Source organism: Nomascus leucogenys, chromosome 21 (genome assembly GCF_006542625.1).
Source record: "Nomascus leucogenys isolate Asia chromosome 21, Asia_NLE_v1, whole genome shotgun sequence".
Classification (NCBI taxonomy): Eukaryota; Metazoa; Chordata; class Mammalia; order Primates; family Hylobatidae; genus Nomascus; species Nomascus leucogenys.
In genome coordinates, this window is record NC_044401.1 from 46,709,703 (window position 1) to 46,731,256 (window position 21,554).

Sequence of the window (21,554 nt, forward strand, 5' to 3'; positions counted from 1 at the left end):
GGGAGACAGGATCCCTGAGCTGGGGGACCAGACATCCTGGTGCCCCTGGCTTCAAGCAGCTGGTGGATCTGGATGCTCAAAACTTGCCCTGGTCTGCATGGCCTCATCCTCTGGCTTGTCCCACTATCATGGATCTCGCTGGCTCCGTAGAGCAGTGGCTTTGCAACCCTAGCCAGTACTGGGGTGGGGCGTGGACTTGTCAGGACACACATTGCTGGGCTCCACCCCGAGTTTCTGATTGTGGGGCGAGGATTGAAAACTTGCTTTTCTAACGAGTTCCCAGCATTTTTGATGCTGCTAGTCCTGAGACCATACTTTGAGAACTGCCCCTCTAGAAAGTGCGAACCCACCCCAGGAAAGAACCAGGGCTATTTTTGCTCCAAAAGCATCCATCCTGCACGCCCTCTTCAGTGCTTGGCACGTGGCGAATAAACCAATCAGGATGAAAGAAAGGAGCCAACCCAAGTGCGGAGTGATGAACCTCAGAGGAAGGAACCCGCGTTCACCAGGCCCGGGGCTGGGCCAGGTGCTGTCCTGGCGGCGTCAGGGAGGACATCGTGCCCAGAGCTCGGACCCGGCAGCCCCGCCCCGCGCCCTCCCTGTCCCGCGGCCCGCAGGCCCAGCCCTCACGCGCCCAGCCTCCACGGCCTTTGTGGCGTCACGGCCTTTGTGGCGTCACAGCCAGCCTGAAGAATGGTTGCCTTGGAGACGTAAACCCAAGAGCCCTGCTCCTGGAGCTGAGAACTGCAGCGCGGAGCCTTCGGAGCGAGCCGGGGCAGTAGGGGCCGGTGGGTGCGCGCGGGGTCGGGGGAGAGGGGGCGCGCGGGGTCCGTGAGGGCGCGTGGGGGCGGCGGCAGGGGTGCGAAACCAGGGCCCGAGGGGCGCGCGTGGCCGGGAGCGGACTTGCAAGGCGCCTTCCAAGGCTCCCCGCTCGCATGCCACTTGCTTGAAACACACCCATTTACCATCCACCCCATCTGTCCTACCATCCCTGTGCGCCTTGTTGTGTGGCCCGGGGCCTCGCAGAGCGCGGGTGTTAGGAGGCGACCCTGCGAACCCCAGGCTCACCCAATAGGGAGCTGTAGCAGGAATGCGGTAGGAATGGCACAAGCCTAGAGTGGGGGCCCTTTCCAGAGGCAGCCCCTCCTGAGTGTGACTTTGGACAGCTCGCTGAATCTCTGCTTCCTTCCCTGCAAAAATGAAAATTCATTCAATGGATGAAGTTAAGAAGTGCCAAGCGTATGTCAGGAGCTTGGATGAGCAGAAAAGACCCCCTGTTCTCATGGAGCTCACATTTTAGGGGGAAATAGACAACGAATGGATTTTTAAAGTGATAATCAGATAGTGGGAATTGCAGAGAAGAAAATAAAGGCCACAGGGGGGTGGGGAGGAAGAAACCACTTTGGATGGGATGGTGAGAGGTCTCTCTAAAGAGGCGACATTTGAGCTCGGAATTGAAGAGAGGGAAGCCCACCACCCCCAGCTAGGTATAAGAGAATATTTTTTGGCCGAGGAGGCCGGAAATGTAAAGGCTTGAGGCCAAGATTGTTGTGTTCTAAGCACAGAAAAAGTAGGCAGCTAGAGCCAGGTCCAGGAGGTGAGAGTGGACGCTCGGGTGGGAGAGGCAGGGAGCAGGCAGGTATTCCCATAAGGTGAGCCCTCAGCAAATGTTGGTGGCTGTCAGCCACCTAGGGGGAAGGAAGCTCTGGGCTTGGGGACCACCAGGCTCAAGCACTGTGTCACTTCTCAGGTGAGGATCTCCTTTAGAAGAGGAGAAGCCTTGCATCAACCTCTTGGGCCTCAGCCAAGATGTCTGAGATACTGTCCACTATAGACTCCAAGAACATGACCAATAACAGTAAGTACTGGGCCAGGGTGGGCACTCTCAGAGGTCAGGGGCAGCCTCGGAGCCTGTCCAGCTCCCTCACGGGTTAAGGTGGCTCTAAACCAAACACTAGGCAGGAGTCATAGATCTGCCCACTTCCCTTGAAACAATCCATATGGGTTCCCTGCAGCTGCTGTAACAAAGCACCACCACAAACGGAGGGGCTGGAGCCACAGACATTTGTTTTCTCAAGCTCTGGGGGCTGGATGTCTGAGATCAAGTTGTCCACAAGGCTAGGTCCCTCCGAGGGCTCTGAGCGAGAACCCATTCCGGGCCTCTCTCCCAGTTTCCGGAGCTTTGCAGGCAATCCTTGGTGCTCTTTGGCTTGTAGAAGCATCACTCCCATCTCAGCCTTCCTGCCCATGTGGAATTCTGCCTGTATGTGTCTGTGTCCAAATTTCCCTGTTTTACAGGGACCCCATCACATTGGATTGGAGGCCCACCCCACTCCAGAATGGCCTCAGCTTAGTGAATTACAGCTGCAAAGACCTTATTTCCAAACAAGGTCACATTCTGAGAGAGTGGGGGTTGGCACTTCAACATATGAATTGGGATGATACAATTCAACCCACAACAGACCATGAGGAAGGTGTCACCATGAAGGTGAGCTTCTCTCAGCACCCCTCTGACCACAAATGCCAGGCTGGGCTCCAAGGCGGTGGTCAGCTGGCGCTAGGCCCTGGATGAAACATGCCTGCCCTGGTGGAATTGCATGCATTTGCCAGGATCTCACACAGGGCCATGCTGAGGGAGGCTGCCCAGGCCCACCTGGGGCCGTTCAGCTTTTTTATTGGAATTTAATTTGGTTTTGACCAGGCATAGTATTCCGTGGTTCAAAATTCAAAAGTGTGTTAAAAGCCCCTCATTGTGAAAAGCCCCTCCCACCCTGTCAAAGGCATACAGTGCCCCCTCCTTAGAGATGGCCACTGTCACCTGTCTCTTCTAGGCTGCCAGCTCAGTGCACATACAGGCAAATGTGTGTAGATGAAGTTTGTTCTTTTCTTACATGGAGATCACACAGTGAAAACCCTGTCTGCACCTTGATTTTTTAAATTAACCCATACATTGTGGAGACTGTTCCTTATCAATACATCAAGAATTCCCTTATACTTTTTGTGCTTTTGAGCAGAATAGTAATCTTTCAGTATGGCTGTATCATAATTTATTAACCAATTCTCTGTTCATATGGGTGATTAGCTTGTTTCAGAAAGTGTGCTGCTAGAAACAGTGACCCCCCACCATTACTCTTATGCATGCACAGGCTCTCTCGTTCTCTTTTTTTGCTCCAAAGTAAATTTTAAAATGAAGAAAGGCTGGAATAGGGTTTAAAAAAAAAGATGGCTTTGAAATGTTTATAGATAACAAACTAACTCTCAATATGCCCATAAAACAAGGCAGATAATTATGCTACCACAAGACAGTTGAAGGATGTGTAAACTATATTGATTTGTTTATTGGTATGGGGGGGAGTGCCTAGTTGGGGTACCCTATGACCCTGTGGCATTGGTAATTCCTCGAGATTGATTGAGGGCCTGTGCATTTGTGAGAAAACCAGGCCAGACAGGCAGAGCCAGGATTGGCACCCAGGGCCGGGGGTCTCAGAGTCAGGTGGGTCAGGGAGGTTGGCATGGGTAAGGTGGGCAGGGGACCTGGCCAGGGGCTCCAGTCAAGAGGACTGCTGAGCTCTGTGTCCTGGGGTCAGCTGCAGGAGCTGGGACAAAGGTAGGGGCCAAAATGACACTGAGCCACCTGGAGTGAGAGGTTTGGGGATGCTGAGCCAAGTACAGATAGGACCCCAGCCTCAACCAGAGGGCCCAGGGCAGGGGCCTGGAGGCCAAGTGGGGAGAGGCCATTCTGGGCGGCCAGCCAGGCCCAAAGGCCCTGAGGTGGGAGTGGGTGTGGCGTGTTCAAGGGAGAGACAGGAGGCCAGCATGGGCCAATTGGGTAGGGCCTGTGGCCCGAGAGGACTATTGGCCTCTGCCTAGATGACGGGAAGGATTTAAGAGGGAGACTGCTCAGTGTCTAGCTTTATGACTTTTGTGATGAGAATGCTATTCCCTAAGCCTCGGCAGAGGGGCTGGTTTGGCCACAGCCTCCCTTGAGACCTTGAGCGCAAGGCCTCTTCCCTGAAACAGAGGATGGAGGGCACCTGATGGAAACCTTGGCCAGGCTGAAGAGTCAGGGAAAGCCAGAGTGGACCACAGGCCTCCCCGTCAGGGCGGGCAGGGGTGAAGGCTGCAGGAGTGCCCAGAGCTCTGGCCCTATAACCTCAGCACCCAGCCCAGTGCAGGGCCAATTCCAGGAGAGGGGCCAGCGGCTGGTCCCTCTGGGCCAGAACCCTGGCTGAGCCTCACTGTGGGTGTGGAGAGTTTGTTCCTTGCGCGGCCAAATGTATTTCCCAAGACACCAGGCTCCAGGTACAAGAGTCCAGGCGGAGCAGGTTGGGAGAGGCTTGCCCATGCTGAAGGAGCCGTGTGCGCATGTATCAGGCCAGGATGCCCTGCAGGCTCTCACTGCTGCTTCTCAAGTCCACATCCCCCACAATGGGAGCATTCAGGAAGGGCATGTGGTCTAGAGAGGTTGTCAAACCACAGATGGCCAGGCCTTCCTCCTGCCAGTTCTGGCTGTGAGGGATGCGAAGGGCTGGAGGCAGGAGTTTAATTTGGCAGTGTGGAGAAACATGGTCTTCAGTAATGTAACCTTCATCTTGGGACATCCAAAGCCTGGCCTGGTGGCCTCGTGGGCAGAGTGGGCCGTCCACACATGCAGCCCACATCAGGCCACTCAGGGACCCATAGTCACTTCACTAATATTCATGGAGCACCTACCGTGTGTCAGGCACTGTGCTGGGCTGGGGCACAGAGGGCCATGAGACGGAGGTGCCTGCTCTCTGAGCATTTAGGAGAGTTCAGCAAACAGCTCTTAACTTCACTGGCTCCATCCATTCCTGCAGCCCTGGCCAGGCCAGGCCTGGTTCACTCCCACTCAGTGTCTTGGCACTGCTGTGTCCTCCACAGGGAATGCTCTTCTCCCCGATTTCCCTGGGACTCCCTCCCTCACGCCCCACAGGAGCTCACTTAGATGTCAGCTCCACAGGGAGGCCTCCCCTAAACAAGGTAAAATGCGGTGCCCCACCTGCCCTACATCCCTCACTGCTGTTCTGTTTCATTTTCTCAGTGGCACGTTCTACCCTCTGGCCTCTTGACCCTTCTTCACTTGTGTTGCTTACTGTCTCGCTCCCATCCAGCAGCGGCATTTGTCCCCCCAGAGCCTGGCACATCACAGGCCTCAGTCAAAACCTGTTAGCCTACAAGCTCTTCCTCTAAGATCAGGAGCAAAACAGTGATGCCCACCTTCACCACTGCTGTTCAACATTGCACTAGAAGTTCTAGCCAGGGTCATTAGGCAAGAAAAAGAAAAAAAGAGGTAAAAGACCCAGATTGAAAAGGAGGAAGTAAAACTATTCACAGATGTCACAATCCTATACATAGAAAATCTCAAAGAATCCACAAGAAAGTTAATAGAGCAAATGAATGAACTCAGCAAAGTTGTGGGTTACAAGACCAACACAGAAAAACCAGTTTGTCTCTGTTCACCAGCAATGAACAGCCCATAAATGAAGCCACTCACTGACAACAGGGGTGACGTCATGGCAGAGTAGGAAGCTCTGGGAATCCCTCCCTTGAAACAATTGTGCTGGCGTGAATTATCAGAAGCAACTCTTCTGAAACTCTGGAGTTTAGTGAAATGCTTGCAGCTTGCAGGGAAGATCTTGATGAGGAGGCTGGGACATTTTAGTGAATTTTTAGCATTTCCTGGAGCAGCTGTACTAGCCTCCAGCCTGCAGCAGGCAGCAGGGAGAAGGTGGCCTGTGTTCCTGGTACAGCTTGCTGGTGCCAGGGTGGGAAATAAGGATCTTGTCCTCCAAAAATTGGGCTGTGTGTTTGATTGCTGACCATGGCCTGCCTCTGAGGGGCCAGCTCAGCGGCTGGCCATTGTTCCAACTCCACAGGCTAAAGCAACCTCCCAGCTCTGTTGGTCAAGGGCTGTCCTTCCCCACCCCCTCCACTCTTATGAGAGCTAGACTTTCATCTGACACTAGCTCACATTTGGAAATCTTTGACAAATGATTGATATCAAGAATACAGAAAGAAATCCTAACACTCAACAACAACAACAAAAAGCAAACAACCCAATTCAAAACTGGGCAAAGGATTTGAATAGATAATTCTCAAAAGACAATATGCAAATGACCTACAAGCAGGAGAAAAGATACTCAACATCATCTGTCATTAAGGGAATGCAAATCAAAACCAAAATGAGATACCACCTCACACTCATTAGGATGGCTACTATCAAAAAATAAAAACAAAAATAGCAGGTGTTAGCGAGGATGTGGGGAAAATGAAACCCTTTTATATTGTTGGTGAAAGTGTAAAATGGTTCAGCCACTGAGAAAAATAGGCAGTTCCAGCCTCGCGTGGTGGCTCACGCCTGTAATCCCAGCACTTCGGGAGGCCAAGGCGGGCGGATCACGAGGTCAGGAGATCAAGACCATCCTGGCTAGCATGGTGAAACCCCGTCTCTACTAAAAACACAAAAAATAGCCAGGTGTGGTGGCGGGCACCTGTAGTCCCAGCTACTCAGGAGGCTGAGGCAGGAGAATGGCATGAACCCAGGAGGTGGAGCTTGTAGTGAGCCAAGATTGTGCCACTGCACTCCAGCCTGGGCAACAGAGCGAGACTCCGTCCCCCCCAAAAAAAAAGAAAGAAAAGAAAAATAGGCAGTTCCTCAAAAAGTTAAACAGTATTAACATGTGATCCAGCAATTCTACTTCTAGATATGTACCTAAAAGAATGGAAAGCAGGAACTCAGATATTAGCACACACATATTCACAGCAGTGTTATTCACAATAGCCAAGTGGTGGAAGCCGCCTGAGTATCCATCAATGGAGGAACAGATACAGAATATGTGTGGAGTGCAGTGGAGTGCTATTCAGCCTCAAAAAGGAAAGGAATTCTGATACATGCTACAACACAAATGAGCTGGGAAACCTTATGCTGGTGAAATGAGCCAAACACGAAAAGACAAATACTGTATGATTCCGCTCATATAAATTAGTGGAGCAGTCAGAGCCATAGAGACAGAAGGGGGAATGGAGGCCACCAGGGCTGGGGAGGGGAGGATGAAGAGTTGTTTAATGCACACAGAGTTTCAGTTTGGGGTGATGAAAAGCTTTTGAAATAGATATTGGTGGTGGTTGTAGAACATTGTGAATGTAATTAATGCTATTGAGTTGTACACTTAAAAATAATTAAAATAGCAAGTTTTACGTTATATATATTCTACCATACTAAAAAAGTTTTAATGGCATAAAATGGCAAATCGTATTATTTTTATATATATATAGTATGTATGTTACTGCAATAAAAAAATGTGTTCTTAAATTTGTTAAATAAGTGAAGTAAACAACTAAATAGACAGGATGGTTCCCAGCAGTGCTGAAATAGGAGGCTGATTCAGTGATTGTGGTGGGGAGCATTTAGACAGGGGGATCAGGAAGGCTTCCTGGAGGAGGTGACATTTGAGCAGAGATGGTGAATAATGGGGACGGGCAGCCCAGAGAGAGTGTCCCAGGAGAGGGAGCAGCAGGTGGGAGGAGGAGGGGATGGAGGGAGGTGTGGGTGTGCCCAGCTGCAGGGAAGGACACTGACCTGTGAGTGGGGATGAGATGTGGCCCAATTCTGTGGGGAACATCCCTGCCAAACCCTGGTCCTTCTGTGGCTCCCAAGGGCCTCATCCCTGTGCTCCCCAGGCTCACACCCTGCCAGCCATGCTGGCCCCAGTGGCTCCTCTTCAGCTCTGCGTGCAGGCTTTGCTCCATGACCCCACGCTGTCACCACACTCCCCTTGGGGCTCTGCTCCGATGGTGCCTCCTCCGTGGGCTCCCTGGTTGCCCCAGCTACTGGAATATCTCTCACTTCTCTTTATTTTGTTTGCTTGTTGCCTGTCCAGAATGTGGACTCCAGAAAGGCAGGCATGACACCTCCTTCAGGGCGGCATCCCAAGCCACACCTGACCCTGAGAAAGCGCCCACAGCTGTGGCCAGGCAGATGCCACTCTGAGGAGGCCTGGCCGCTGTCTGGCACCATCACTAACCCAGTCCTGGGGGTGGTGAGGGATGGGACAAACATGGCTCCTGCTGGTTTAAAACACAGGTTTTATTATTGCTCAGTGTGGTGAGGCCAACAGAGCAGGAGATGACTGTCACTGGAGAGATGGCTGCTTACAGATCCCTAGGACAGAAGGGGGTGCTCCATGCAGGGCTGTGCGGGGGAAGCTGCAGGGTCGGCCAGGAAGCCCAAGGGAGAGGGGGACGTGGGCAGGAGCCTCCACTGTGGAATCACAGGAAGGACCGGTGAGGTGAGTGAGCAGATGTAGAACTGACTTGCTAGAATAGTTTTGGGGTTCTGGGGCACAGGGCTGCCCCTGGTTGTCTGGTCCTGGCTCTGGGGAGATAGGGCAGGGATCAGTGGTCCTGAGAGTGAGAGACTGACAGAGGCTCTGGCTGGGGTGTGGGCTCTGGATTGGGTGGTTTCCATTTGAAAGATGTGCTCTGGGCAAGTCATTTTCTATCTCCAGGGATTGGCTAATCCTAGGGGGAGGGGAGGGAAGGGAAGGTCCTCTAGGCTCAGGAAGGCCCCAGAGGTCAAAGCATCTGAATGAGAAGGTAAAAGGCATAGTTAATATGCCTGCCCTCCAGAAGTTTACTGCCTGGGGGGTCAGGGGTGGGGGGTGCAGTCCAGACTTGCTGTGGGGAGTCCAGGTGGGGGCAATCACAGAGAACTAGCAAATAGGATGATGGTGAGGGTGCAGGTGGCAGGGGCGGATGGGTCCAGTGCTCCTCAGGAGATAGAGTCTGTGGGAGCTGGTGACTGACTGGGTGTGGAATGAGGGAGAAGAGGGTGTCGGGGATGCCTTGTCTCCTCAGTGACACCTGTGCATCACAGTGTTGTTTGCTGAGATGGCCAAGGCCAGGGGTGGAGCAGGTTTCGCAGGACGGGGAAGGCCAGGAGCTCAGTTGGCGATGTGTAGGTGTCAGTGTCCTGTGGGAAACTCCCAGCCGAGACTCTGAAGAGGCTGCTGCGGATGGAGGCCCAGAGGTCAGGAGAGTGGGTGGAAACGTGAGGGCATCAGCAAATCCGCTGGGGCTGGAACTGAAGTCATGGGCACTGGTGAGGCGTCCAGGAAGAAAGGAGAGAGAGTGGCCTGGGACACAGCCCAAAAGACTCTGATGGATAGAGGATACAGGGACCTTCTGATGCTCGGAACTCATGTCACATGAGTGGAGTGCCCAGTCGAGTGTATTTTATCTTCTTCTTTTTTTTTTTTTTTCAGACAGGGTCTCACTCTGTCACCCAGGCTGGAATGCAGTGGTGCAATCTCGGCTCACTGCAATATCCACCTCCCGGGTTCAAGTGATCTTCCCATCTCAGCCTCCAGAGTAGCTGGGATTACAAGTGCACCATCATGCCTGGCTAATTATTGTATTTTTAGTACAGACAGGGTTTCACCATATTGGCCAGGCTGTTGTTGGACTCCTGGCCTCAAGTGATCCACCTTCCTTGGCCTCCCAAAGTGCTGGGATTACAGGCGTGAACCACCACACCTGGCCTATTGTATCCTTTTTTATGAGAATGTTTCACACCCAGTTCATTCTTTTCCTATTTCTCCTGAATTGTCATAAAAGTAGACTTACACTTTAATAAAGACTTTTTAAGTTAAAAAATTAAATTGTGTTAAAATACTAGAAGAAAACACAATATTTTTTTTCTAAAAAATATTTAAACTTCAGCGGCAGAATGCCTTTCTAAACAAGACACTAAACCCCAAAGCATTTCATTAAGGGAAAGTTAAATTTTCATACAAGGAAAATGAATGATAAAGTCAAATTGCCTGAAGGAGAATTATTTTCAGCAGCTCTGACAAATGAGCCAGTGTCCAGCAATGTAATAGATGAAGGTTCTCAAGAATCGTTTAGAAACTAGAACATTTCGGTAGAGAAATGGGCAAAGGATACTAACAGAATGAGGCAAGAAGATGGATAATTAACATCCGAAAAGACACACAGTTTTTTCCTAATTAAGAAATGCAGATGAAAACTGAGATGCCCTTTGTGACCTGTTAGAGTGACAGTTTCCGGTGTAGGGAAAGCAGTCCCACTGAAGTTGGTGATGGAAGAGTATCAAGCTAAAATAACCAAAAGAGTCAGAATCAAGTTTAGAGTTTCTCCAAGCACAGAGTTGAGGACAGGCCACCCAGTAATCAGAGATCCAGAGAATGAAAGTCCATGTTCCAAAGTGTAGAAGTTTGAGATTGTTTATCTAGACAAAGCTTTGGGAAGTTTAGCAGAATTTCAGCATCCTTCTATGGAAGGCTGCCTGCACGTTACAAGGATCTGACTCGCTAAGGGTTCCTTTTCTCTCTGGACGGGTATATTTATCATTCCACACTGAAGATGCAACTGTCATGGGGTCCTGGGTGCCATCTGCTCTGAATTAGGTATGGGACAATAAACAGGCAGTTAATCGGTAACAAAGTCTAGTGATTGGAAGCAGGAGTTCTGGTGTCCAGTCTTTCCCCGTCATTCACAGAGCAGGGACAATGAGGTTTTTTTTCTGAAATGGAGTCTCGCTCTGTCGCCCAGGCTGGAGTGCAGTGGTGCAATCTAGACTCACTGCAACCTCCAGAGGAGGGTTACTCCCCAAGAAGCAGAACTGCAAACAGGTTACGTATGTCAGGTGCCAGGGCTTAACTTCCTCCTTGGCTTAATCTAGAGCACTCTGAAATTTTATTTTATAAGAGTAACCATTACAAAAATTCTGAAATTGCAAAAGATGATTGAAAAAAACCCCAACGTCCTCCAAGGGACTCGGCTAAGTATGGATGAAACTTGTGCGTGAACAGATGAACTTTCTTTTTTTTTTTTTTGAGATGGAGCCTCGCTCTGTCACCCAAGCTGGAGTGCAGTGGCACGACCTCAGCTCACTGCAACCTCTGCCTCCTGGATTCAAGTGATTCTCCTGCCTCAGCCTCCCAAGTAGCTGGGATTATAAGCATGTGCCACCACGCCTGGCTAATTTTTGTATTTTTAGTAGAGACGGGGTTTCATCATGTTGGTCAGGCTGGTCTCGAACTCCGGACCTCAGGTGATCTGCCCCGCCTTGGCCTCCCAAAGTGCTGGGATTACAAACATGAGCCACCCGCTCGGCTTTTTTTTTTTTTTTAAATGGAGTCTTGCTGTGTTTGCTGTGTCACCCAGGCTGGAGTGCAGTGGCGCAATCTCGGCTCACTGCAACCTCCACCTCCTGGGTTCAAGCAATTCTCCTGCCTCAGCCTCCCAGTGAGCTGGGACTACAGGTGCACACCACCACGACTGGCTAATTTTTATTTTTAGTAGAGACGTGGTTTCACCATGTTGGCCAGGAAGGTCTCGATCTCCTGACCTCGTGATCCACCCACCTCAGCCTTCCTGCTGGGATTACAGGCGTGAGCCACCACGCCTGGTCACAGATAAACTTTCTTTCAAGTCTTAAAATTGTGATGAAATACACATAAAATTGACCATCTTAACTATATTTAAATGTGTGGTTCGGTGGCATTGAGCACATTCACACTGCTGTGCGACCATCACCACCAACCATCTCAGAACTCTTCTCATCCCCAAACTGAACCTCCGTCCCCACTGAACACTAGCTCCCCATTCCCCCTCCCCTAGCCCTGGCGACCACTGTTCTACTTAGCCTCTGAATGCTCTAGGGACCTCCTGTGAGTGACAGCATACAGTATTTGTCCTTTGGGGCTGGCTTGCTTCACTAAGTGTAATGTCCTTAAGGTTCATTTCTGTTTTTGTGTGTAAGCAGGTGAGTTTTTTAGTGAAAAACCAAGAGCATATAAGTGTATGTGTGCATAAAATACTTCTAGTCAGAGCTGCAAAAATCTTGGCCTGGCATGGTGGCTCACACCTATAATCCCAGCACTTTGGGAGGCCAAGGCGAGTGGATCACCTGAGGTCAGGAGTTCGAGACCAGCGTGGCCAACATAGTGAAACCCCATCTCTACAAAAAATACAAAAATTAGCTGGGCGTGGTGGTGCACACCTGTAGTCCCAGCTACTTGGGAGGCTGAGGCAGGAGAATCGCTTGAACCTGGGAGGTGGAGGTTGCAGTGAGCTGAGATCGTGCTACTGCACTCCAGTCTGGACAACAGAGCAAGACACCATCTCTAAATAAATAAATAAATAAATAAATAAAATGTATATAGGTAGTAAGAACTTCAGGTGAGGCTATTTCATCATATCAATACGTCAAACCTGTGTTGTTTGAAATATGTGCTATGTATGTGTATTGCTCTTTCATTCTTTCTTGTTTTAGAGACAGGGTCTCACTCTGTCACCCATGCTGGAGTGCAGTGGCACGATCATGGTTCACTGCAGCCTTGACTTCCTGGGCTCAAAGGATCCTCCCCCTCAGCCTCTCTAGTAACTGGGACCACATCCAGATCCATTGCTTTTTCATTTCTAATAGGGTTTTGGTTCATGTGGTTTGGGTTTTGGTCTATTTAAACAACAGTGGTATCTTCTGATTTATATGATATGGTTAATTAAATTCTATCTGGAAACGTAACCACATGCCTACTAAGATAGTTAGAGGACAATCATGGTTCAGCAACCGAGCCCCTGAGTTCTCCCCAGCCTCACCTCTCCCGACCGCCTCTGTCTCCCCAACTATACATTATGGATTCTGTGTGGCCCTGAAGGCCTCTGAGTTTCAGCCCAGGCCTGGCCTTCCCACCTGTCCCACAAGACTCCCGCCAACTTCCTCACTCTTCCCTCACCCCATGACCATCTGCTCAGGGCCCGGGCCTTGGTATCATAGCCCCATCTCATGAGAAACCCTGTCTTCCTGCTCACTGTTTCACTCTGGGACCACACAGCCCCTCCCCGATCCCACCCCAGGAGGACTGGCACCCTGAGCAGCCCACCAGAGACCATGTTCTGGCAGCCCCTGCCCCTCAGGCACCGACCAGGATCTCCGAGCTACAAAGGATTCCTGGGTGGGAGTGGAGGAAGTGTCGGGCCATATGCCTCCTTCCCTGTGGGTATCAGCTGAAGAGAACTGCAAGGCATTGGAGACCCAGCAGTAACACCTGAGTAGTCACCTGAAGAAACAGGGTTCTGGAGAGCCCACCCCGGGCGGGGAGGAGACTTGCTGGCCTTGCGGAGAAAATCGGCTCTAGCTTCCAGGCAGCACAACCCCAGTTTCCCAGCTTGGTCAGAAGGGCCACTCCTCACAGTGGGATAGGGGTGGGAGCTCCCTGAGGAGGTGGGGTCTTAGGGGCCTCCATCCAAGTCCTGCAGGAAGCCCCTGGGAGGCAAGGCACTGGCCAGGCCAGGGTCAGAGGCTTGGGGTCCTTGTCCTCCCTGGGTCCCAGTATGTCCATCTGTAAAACAGCCTTGCACTGCTACTCTTAAGGAACACACTGAAGGATGGGAAAGGGGAGGCACAAAACATCTGTGCACCAGGCACAGGTGCTAGGGACTTCTCAGGCTATTTTCTTGCACAATTCTCACAACTTCCCAGCAAAGTCAGTGTGATCTCTGGGATATGGAGCCCTCAGTCTCACAGGGGAGGGAGCTGAGGTTGAGCCCTTGTGTGTCTGAGACATTCCCCACCTCAGGCTGCGTTCACAGTTCTCATGGGCCAGGGGAGTCACTGCTGCAGCCCTCACTTTTGTGTCTCCTCAGAGAACAGCCTGGAATCCATGAACATCAGCTCTTCTTCAAGCACTGAAGAGAACCCAAATAAACAGGCAAGAAAAAACAAAGGTAACCTTCAAGCTAGGAGGCTAAAGTCCAAGTTGGCAGGAGGCAACTCCTCTCCCTCTGCCCCCAGATCCCCTCAGACCAAGTCTCTAGAGCTAAGGGCAGAAGGAAATGCTTCTCTTTCCATTAGGAATTGGGTTTACAGAGATAACAGGCACGTAAACAAAGTAGGATTTATTGCTCCCTCTATTAATGAGAAATGTGGGAGGAAGTGCAGGCTTTCCTGAGGCTCCACTAACAGCATTCCATAAACTCATTCAGGTGACCAGGTCCCCAGGTCTCTCTGCTCCACCAGAAAGGAATTAGGGCTTTCAACCACAAGAGTGTCTCATGCTCACAAAATGGCTGCTGCAGCTCCAGCCTCAGCGCATCTGATTCTAGGCAGAGAAAAGTAACAAAGGGAAGGGCAAAACTACCCTCCAGCCAACTTAGCCTTCTAGGGGAAAGGATTTTTCCCAAAAGTCCCAAGCAGTAATGTCTTCCCACATTCCAGCAGCTAAATTTGCCATATGGCCATCAGGATCTACAAGGAGGGCACACTGCTGCCACCGTTAGAAGGAAGGAGGGCAGGTAGCTAGCTAGCTGCATGTGCCTCACCCTGGTAGCCCTGCACAGGGCATCACTGCCACCTGCACTGTGGCTCCGACCTCCCTTGCCTGGACTCCCTGCTGTCTCCTGCTCTGCCCCTGGGCTAACAGACCAGTCTGGTCCTTCTGCAGAGGTCTGCAGATGTGAGCATTTCTCCCAGCCTGTGCTCCACGGCCCAGGCTCCCACCTCTCTCCCCACCACAGTTCCTCTTTTTTTTTTTTTTTGAGACAGAGTCTCGCTCTGTCGCCAGGCTGGAGTGCAGTGGCCGATCTCGCCACTGCAGCTCTGCCTCCTGGGTCACGCCATCTCCTGCCTCAGCCTCTCCGAGTAGCTGGACTACAGGCGCCCGCCACCCCCGGCTATTTTTTTTTTTAGTAGAGACGGGTTCACCGTGGTCTCGATCTCCTGACCTGTGATCCGCCCCCTCGGCCTCCCAAGTGCTGGATTACAAGCGTGAGCCACCGCCCGCCAGTTCCTCTCTTTTATTATTATGAAGTTATAAAATGAAAATTCAAACATGTCCAGATGTAGAGATTGGAGCCAGCGAGTCTCACAGGCCCACCACCAGGTTCTGCCACTGACTCAAATGTGCCCATTTGCTTCCTCTGTCCTTTCTCTCTTTTTCTTTGCCAGGACATTTTAAAGTAAAATCCAGACATGTCATTTCATCCACCTCAGCGTGCACTTCTCAACAATAGGGGTGTTTCCACACAAACCCAGGCACCATCACCACACCTGACAAAGTGAACCAGCCCAACCCACGGTCAGACTGGCCCAGTTATCTCAGAAACATCTTCCGTAGAAGATTCTTTCTAATCAGGATTCAAAGAAGACCTGAGCTCCTTCAGTCTCTGTGAATCTAGCAGCCCCTCCCTGGCCCATCCCATCATTCTCTGGCCTTTGACTTGTTGAGCAGTGGTGCCGTCTCTCCTGCAGCAAGCCCCAGTGTCCCCATCCTGCATTTGTGTGTCTGCTTCCTGATGCTGGCACTGGGACTGCTTCTCTGTGCCCATCCTTCCTGCCCTTGGACATTAGCCCCAGGTGCTTGACTAGATCCCGGCTCCCGTTGGTCATGAGGCTCTTCTCATGGGCAGAGGCAGCACCCTCATCTGCTGTGGGTGCAGAGGCATGGGAGGGAGAGAGTCCTGGGGGTTAGCGCCTGACCCTCCGCACAAACTATCATGGCAGCCATTCACCCAATCACCCATCTATCCCTTTCCTTTTCTGAGACAGGGTCTCACACTGTCACCCAGGCTGGGGTGCAGTGGTTCGATCACAGCTCACTGCAGCCTCAACCTCCTGGGTTTAAGCGATCCTCCTGCTTCAGCCTGCCAGGTAGCTGGGACAACAGGTGTGCACCACCACACCTGGCTCATTTTTATACTTTTTGTAGAGACAAGGTTGCACCATATTGCTTTGGCTGGTCTCGAACTCCTGGGCTCAATCAGTGCTTCAGCCTCAGCCTCCCAAAGTGCTGGGATTACAGGCATGAGCCACTGCACCTGGCCCAGTTTATGAGTTTTGACAAATGTATACAATGTGTTTCCTCCACCCTATGAAGATCTAGACCATTTCCATCTCCCCAGGAATTATCCTTCCCCCAGAGACAGCCACTCTTCAGCTATCCCCACCAAACCACTGGCTCTCCTCTCCAGCCTCCTGTAAATGGAATCGCACACTCTCTATCATTTCAGTTTCAGCTTTCGCTCAATATCCCGTCTGCGAGAGGCATCCACATTGCTGCACCTATCCAGAGTCCCTTCTGTGCATATGCCAACCATTTATTCTTTCTATTGCTGGTGAACATTTGAGTTGTTTCCAGTTTTTACAAATAATACTGCTATGAAGTCTTGTACATGTCACTTTGGGGACATAAGCACTTGTGTCTCCTGGGTACACACCCAAGAGTGGAATTGCTGGTTGTGTGTTTAACTTTAGTGGATAAATGAAGTTTTCCAGAGGGACTGTACCAATTCACAGTCCCACCAACAGGCATATGACTTCCAGTTGCTCTGTGTCTTCTCCAACTTGGTACACCATTGATCTTTTTAATATGACTTTGTCCTCTGGGTATCTGTTAGTGTCTTATATTTCCTGGTAACCCAGGAGGGCAATTGCCTTTTCATATGGTTCTGGGCCATTTGATGATTCTGTGTTGGGACGTACCTGTTTACATCTTCTGCCCACTTGTCTGTTGCATTGTCTGTTTATTTTAATGATTTCTCGGAGCTCTTTATTGGATAGAAGTCATTTGCTAGCTCTGAGTGTGACGGATATCTTCTCCCACTCCTAGGACTGCCTTTCACTCTCTGAGTGGTGCTAAAAGGCACCAATAAAAAGTTCCTGGCTGGGCACAGTGGCTCACCCCTGTAATCCCAGCACTTTGGGAGGCCTAGGCAGGTGGATTACCTGAGGTCAGGAGTTCGAGACCAGCCTGAACAATATGATGAAACCTCGTCTCTACTAAAAATATAAAAATTAGCTGGGCATGGTGTTGGGTGCCTGTAGTCCCAGCTACTCGGGAGGCTGAGAGAGGAGAATTGCTTGAACCCAGGAGACGGAGGTTGCAGTGAGCCAAGATCGTGCTACTGCACTCCAGTCTGGGCAAAAGAGCGAGACTCCGTCTCAAAAAAAAAAAAAAGTTCCTAATTTTAGTGTAGTTCGGTTTCATGCAGCTCAATCCTTTCTTCATTATGGCTTTTAGTGTCTTCTTTTAAAACTCTTTGGTGACCCCCAAAGTCATGATATCCTTTGATTGTGTCTTCTACAACTTTTTGTTTTACTTTCACAATAAGACCTACAAACCACATCTTAATTGACCTAATTGTAACCATTTCATTTATAGATTCTTTTGGGTTTTCTACTATACAATCATGTCACCTTGAGTGGCATTATTTTCTCTTCCTTTGTGATCCTTATACCTTTTCTGCCTTTCTTTTTTTTTTCTTTTGAAATAGGGTCTCACTCTGTCACCCAGGCTGGAGTGCAGTGGTGCCATCTCGGCTCACTGCAGCCTCGACCTCCTGGGTTCAAGTGATCCTCCCACTCAGCCTCCCAAAGTGCTGGTATTCCAGGCATGAGCCACCACGTCCAGCTTTCTATTTCTTTTTCTTGAATCACTCTCCCAGTGAGGACCCTCATTTTAATGCAGAATAGCAATGTAAAGAGCAGGCATCCTTGCCTTGCTCCTGGTCTGATCCTACACGGGTGGAGGGACATTCAGTATCTCATCTGCAGGTTTCTTGTAGCTATCTGTATTTATTTCCTATTGCTGCTGTGACAAATCACCACAAACTCAAAGGCTTAGAACAGCACAAATAGCTCATCTTACAGTTCTGGAAGTCAGAAGTCCTATAGGACTAAACCAAAGCATTGGCAGGGCTGCCTTCCTCCTGGAGGCTGGGAGAAAAATCCATCTTCCTGCCTTTTCCAGCCTTTAGAGGTGGCTGCCCGCATCACTTGGCTCAAGCCTCTCACTCTGTCTTCGAAGGTAGCAGCACAGTTTGTTGAGAGTTTTTATCATAAAGGGTGCTGAATATTGTCGAATGCTTTCTCTGCATCTTCTGATATGATCATATGGTTTTTGTTTTTAATTCTGTTTATGTGATGTGTCACATATATTGACTTGTGTATGCTGAACCATCCCTGCATCCCTGGGATGGAACCCACTTAATCACGATGAATTATCTTTCTGATGTGTTCTTGGATTCAGTTAGCTAATGTTTTGTTGAGGATTTTTGCATCTATGTTCATCAGGGAAATTGGTCTGTAGTTTTTTTTGTTGTTGTTGGTTTTTTTTTTTTTTTTTTGTCGTATCCTGGTTTTGGTATCAGGGTGATACTGGCTTCATTCTATGAGGATCCCTTCTTTCTCAATATTTTAACAGGATTGGTACCAATTCTTCTTTGAATGTCTGATAGAATTCAGCTGTGAATCCATCTGCTTTTGGGCTTTTTTTTGTTGGCAGTTTTTAAATTATGGATTCAATCTTGCTACTTGTTATTGGTCTATTCAGGGTTTCTATTTCTTGCTGATTTAATCTAGGAGAGTTGTATGTTTCCAGGAATTTACCAGTTTCCTCTAGGTTGTCTGTTTGTGCACACACATGTTCGTAGTAGTCTCAAATGATCTTTTGTATTTCTGTGGTGGTGGATGAATATCTCCAGTTTCATTTCTAATTGAGTTTATTTGGATCTTCTCTCTTCTTCTCTTGGTTAATCTTGTGAGTGGTCTAAATAGATTTTATTTTTTCAAAGAACCAGGTTTTTGTTTCATTTATCCTTTGTATTTCTTTTGTTTCAATTTCATTTAGTTCTGCTCTGGTATTTGCTATTTCTTTTCTTCTGTTGGGTTTGGATTTAGTTTGTTCTTGTTTCTCCAGTTCCTTGAGGTGTGACATGGGGTAGTCAGTTTGTGTTCTCTCAGACTTTCCGATGCAGGCATTTAACACTATGAACTTTCCTCTTGGGACCGCTTTTCTGTGTCCTGGAGGTTTTGATAACTTATCTCATTATTATCATTCAATTCAAAGAATTTTTAAATTTCCATTTTGATTTCCTTGTTAACCCAGATGTCATTCAAGAGCAGATTATTTATTTCCATGTGTTTCTATCACATCACTCCACCTCAGCTTCTCTTCCTGCACTCCTCATTCTGCCCCAACCCTCCTGCCTCCCAATTACAAGGACCCCCGTGGTTACACTGGGCCCACCTGGACATGCCGGGACAATTTCCCCACCTCAGGATCCTTAGCTCAATCACATCTGCAAAGGCCCTTTCGCCACAGAAGGTGACACTATCACAGGTTTGGGGATCAGGGCACGGGCATCTTTGGGGGCTGTTACTCAGCCAAAGCATAATAATACCCTTTATCAGATTGGGGGATTCCCTTCTATTCCTAGTTGCTAAGAGTTTTATTCAAAAATAAGCTTTGAATTTTATCAAATAATTTTACTGCATCTCTTGAAATGATTATACCATTTCCTTCTTTATTCTGTTAATGGAAGGTATTACATTGATTGGCTTAAAAATATTCAACCAACTCTGCATTTTGGGAATGATTAGCCTCAAATGACTGCCATTTTTGGGGTGGGCTCATCTTCACCTAGACACATCAATCATCTTCACATGACTTCTGACCACTCCCAAGTCACCGGACTGCAGGTGCAGTGTCTGACTTCTTAAGCCAGTCTCCCCATAGCTACTTACAGCTGTGGGACCTTGGCAGAATATCTGACTGCTCTGAGCCTCAGTTCCTCACAGGTGAAATGGGAGTAACCATGATTCTCACCTCCTTGGGCAGTCAGGAACATTAAATCACAGAAAGTCCCCAGTCTGGCCCATGGCAAGTGCTGGGTGCTTGCTAGCTATCCATTTGCTTTTGTGATGGGGACATGGGAGGGGCCGCCCATGCGTGTTCATCGCCAGTTTGGGAGCATAAAGAATTTTACTTCTCTGCCCCTCTGATTAAGCACCAGGTCCCACGATTCCTAATTGAGGGCAAACACCTCTGCCCTGGTTGAGTTGCTGGACAGAAGCAGGAAGGGAGAGCAAGTGCAGACTGGGGAGGTGAAGCGGGTGCCTGGCAATTCCTCCACCAGCTGCTTGTGTCCCAGTGTCTGCCACCCAGAGCCTTGGAGCCTCACACTGCCCTCCATGCCCTTGTCCCCGCAGCTGTGCCAGGCTGCACCTCCTTACCCCATGCCACCTGCCTGCCCTCTCCCAGAACTTCTGTGACACCAGAGTCACCCTCCCTGTCTTCCAGAGCTGTCCTAGAGTTTCAAGTTTATTTTCTAACATTTCTGGGGGGTTGGGGTTGGGCTGGTGGGGAAGGCAGCCCATGTGCTCAGTTTACCCTCTCCACCTGACTTCTTGGCTGCCTGAGGCTCACAGGGAGGCCGCTGGCATCAGCTCCGTCTCCAAATTGCAGTCAGTGTGTAGAATCAGGAGTGGGACAAGAGTCCACCCTGCAAAGCAAACCTTCACAAGCCCCTCTCTGGGCCTCTGGTCCCTCCCCAGGCCTGAAGCACTTTGTTCTTGGCCTTCCCGGGGAGGACTGGAGAGGCCTGAAAAGACAGATGCAAGTTCACCTGGAGGCCCACAGCAAGGGCCGTGAGTTCAGTGTCAGCAGACCCTGGTCACCAGGCCCATCACTGACAAACAGCAGGCTCGGCCTCCCTTCTCCATAAGGGAGACTCCAGAGGCCTTTAGTGAGGGCTGACTGAGGGCAGATGTGTGAGACAAGGCTGTGCTCACGAGCTCTCTTTCAGGGGCCAGGGACAGAAGCCCAACTTGAACCAGGTTAAACTACAGAGGTGCCTTGATGGAGCTGGAAGGTCCAGGGTTGGACTTTAGGCACAGCTGGATCCAGGGGAACCTTCCCACTCACTCGTGCTTTTCCATGCTGGGCTGGGAGGGCAGTGGGGCCCCAGAGACAGAGAGCACCGCCTGGAAGAGCTGGCTCCCCTTTCCAGCGAGGTGTCTCCCTTTCCAGAGCATAGTCCTGACCCTTCAGCGAATCCTTTCCACTTATCTGGGGATGTGGATTTCTTCTTGCTCAGAGATCAGGAACGGAATAAGACTCTCTCCGTGAGTATCCAGGACAGACGCCAGCACCTCTGGGAGCTTCCCTACTCCCACTGCTACCTGGAGTGGCCACATTGCCCTTCTCGGAGGAGCACTTTCCTCAGGTCCTTCTCATTCCAGAATAGTCAATGGCTCACCAGTTCCTGCAAAATCAGCTGAAAACCTTACCTGGCTCTCAGGACTCACAGCGTCCCACCCGTCTTCCCCTGTCTGTCACCACTCTTCTTGGGTCTTGGTCAGATAGACTTCTTGAGCTGCTGTGGCAACGGCCTCAGCCACCTCGCTGCCACTTCCACTGCCGCCTGCATGAAACGCCATCCCCTCCTGACACTCTCCGGGTCCTCCAAGGCCCAGTTCAGCCCTCACAGGCCCTCTCCCATCCCACAGGCACCCCCTACTGCTCAGGCCTTGTGCCTTCCCGCTGGCTGGACTCCTGCAGGTCAGATCCACACACGGAGTCGCCCACGGCATGCACACACATGCTCCCCCAGGTGCCTAGGGTCCCTGGGCCAGCACCAACCCCACTCTTGCCCTATCTTCACCCCAGCCTGTCCTCTTGCTTTCCCAGCCCTGAGAGCTGTGAGGCCTGAGTGGAAACAGCCCAATCTTG

At 50.2% G+C, this 21,554-nt stretch overlaps 1 protein-coding gene across 3 annotated transcripts in view; it reads left to right on the plus strand.

Moving 5' to 3' along the window:
* The first annotated feature begins 495 nt into the window (after positions 1-495).
* The window catches only part of CFAP100 (cilia and flagella associated protein 100), a 42,878-nt gene continuing 21,819 nt past the window's right edge, over positions 496-21,554 (plus strand). The window contains exons 1-4 of one of the 3 annotated variants that reach the window (XM_030801639.1): positions 496-788; positions 1,751-1,858; positions 13,693-13,773; positions 20,853-20,947. In XM_030801639.1, coding sequence (XP_030657499.1) covers positions 1,810-1,858; positions 13,693-13,773; positions 20,853-20,947 — 225 coding nt within the window. In that variant the 5' untranslated portion in view covers positions 496-788; positions 1,751-1,809. Of the gene's footprint in view, positions 789-1,750; positions 1,859-13,692; positions 13,774-20,852; positions 20,948-21,554 lie in introns of those variants that run through there. The other 2 variants (XM_030801640.1, XM_030801641.1) reach the window with 2 other exon arrangements.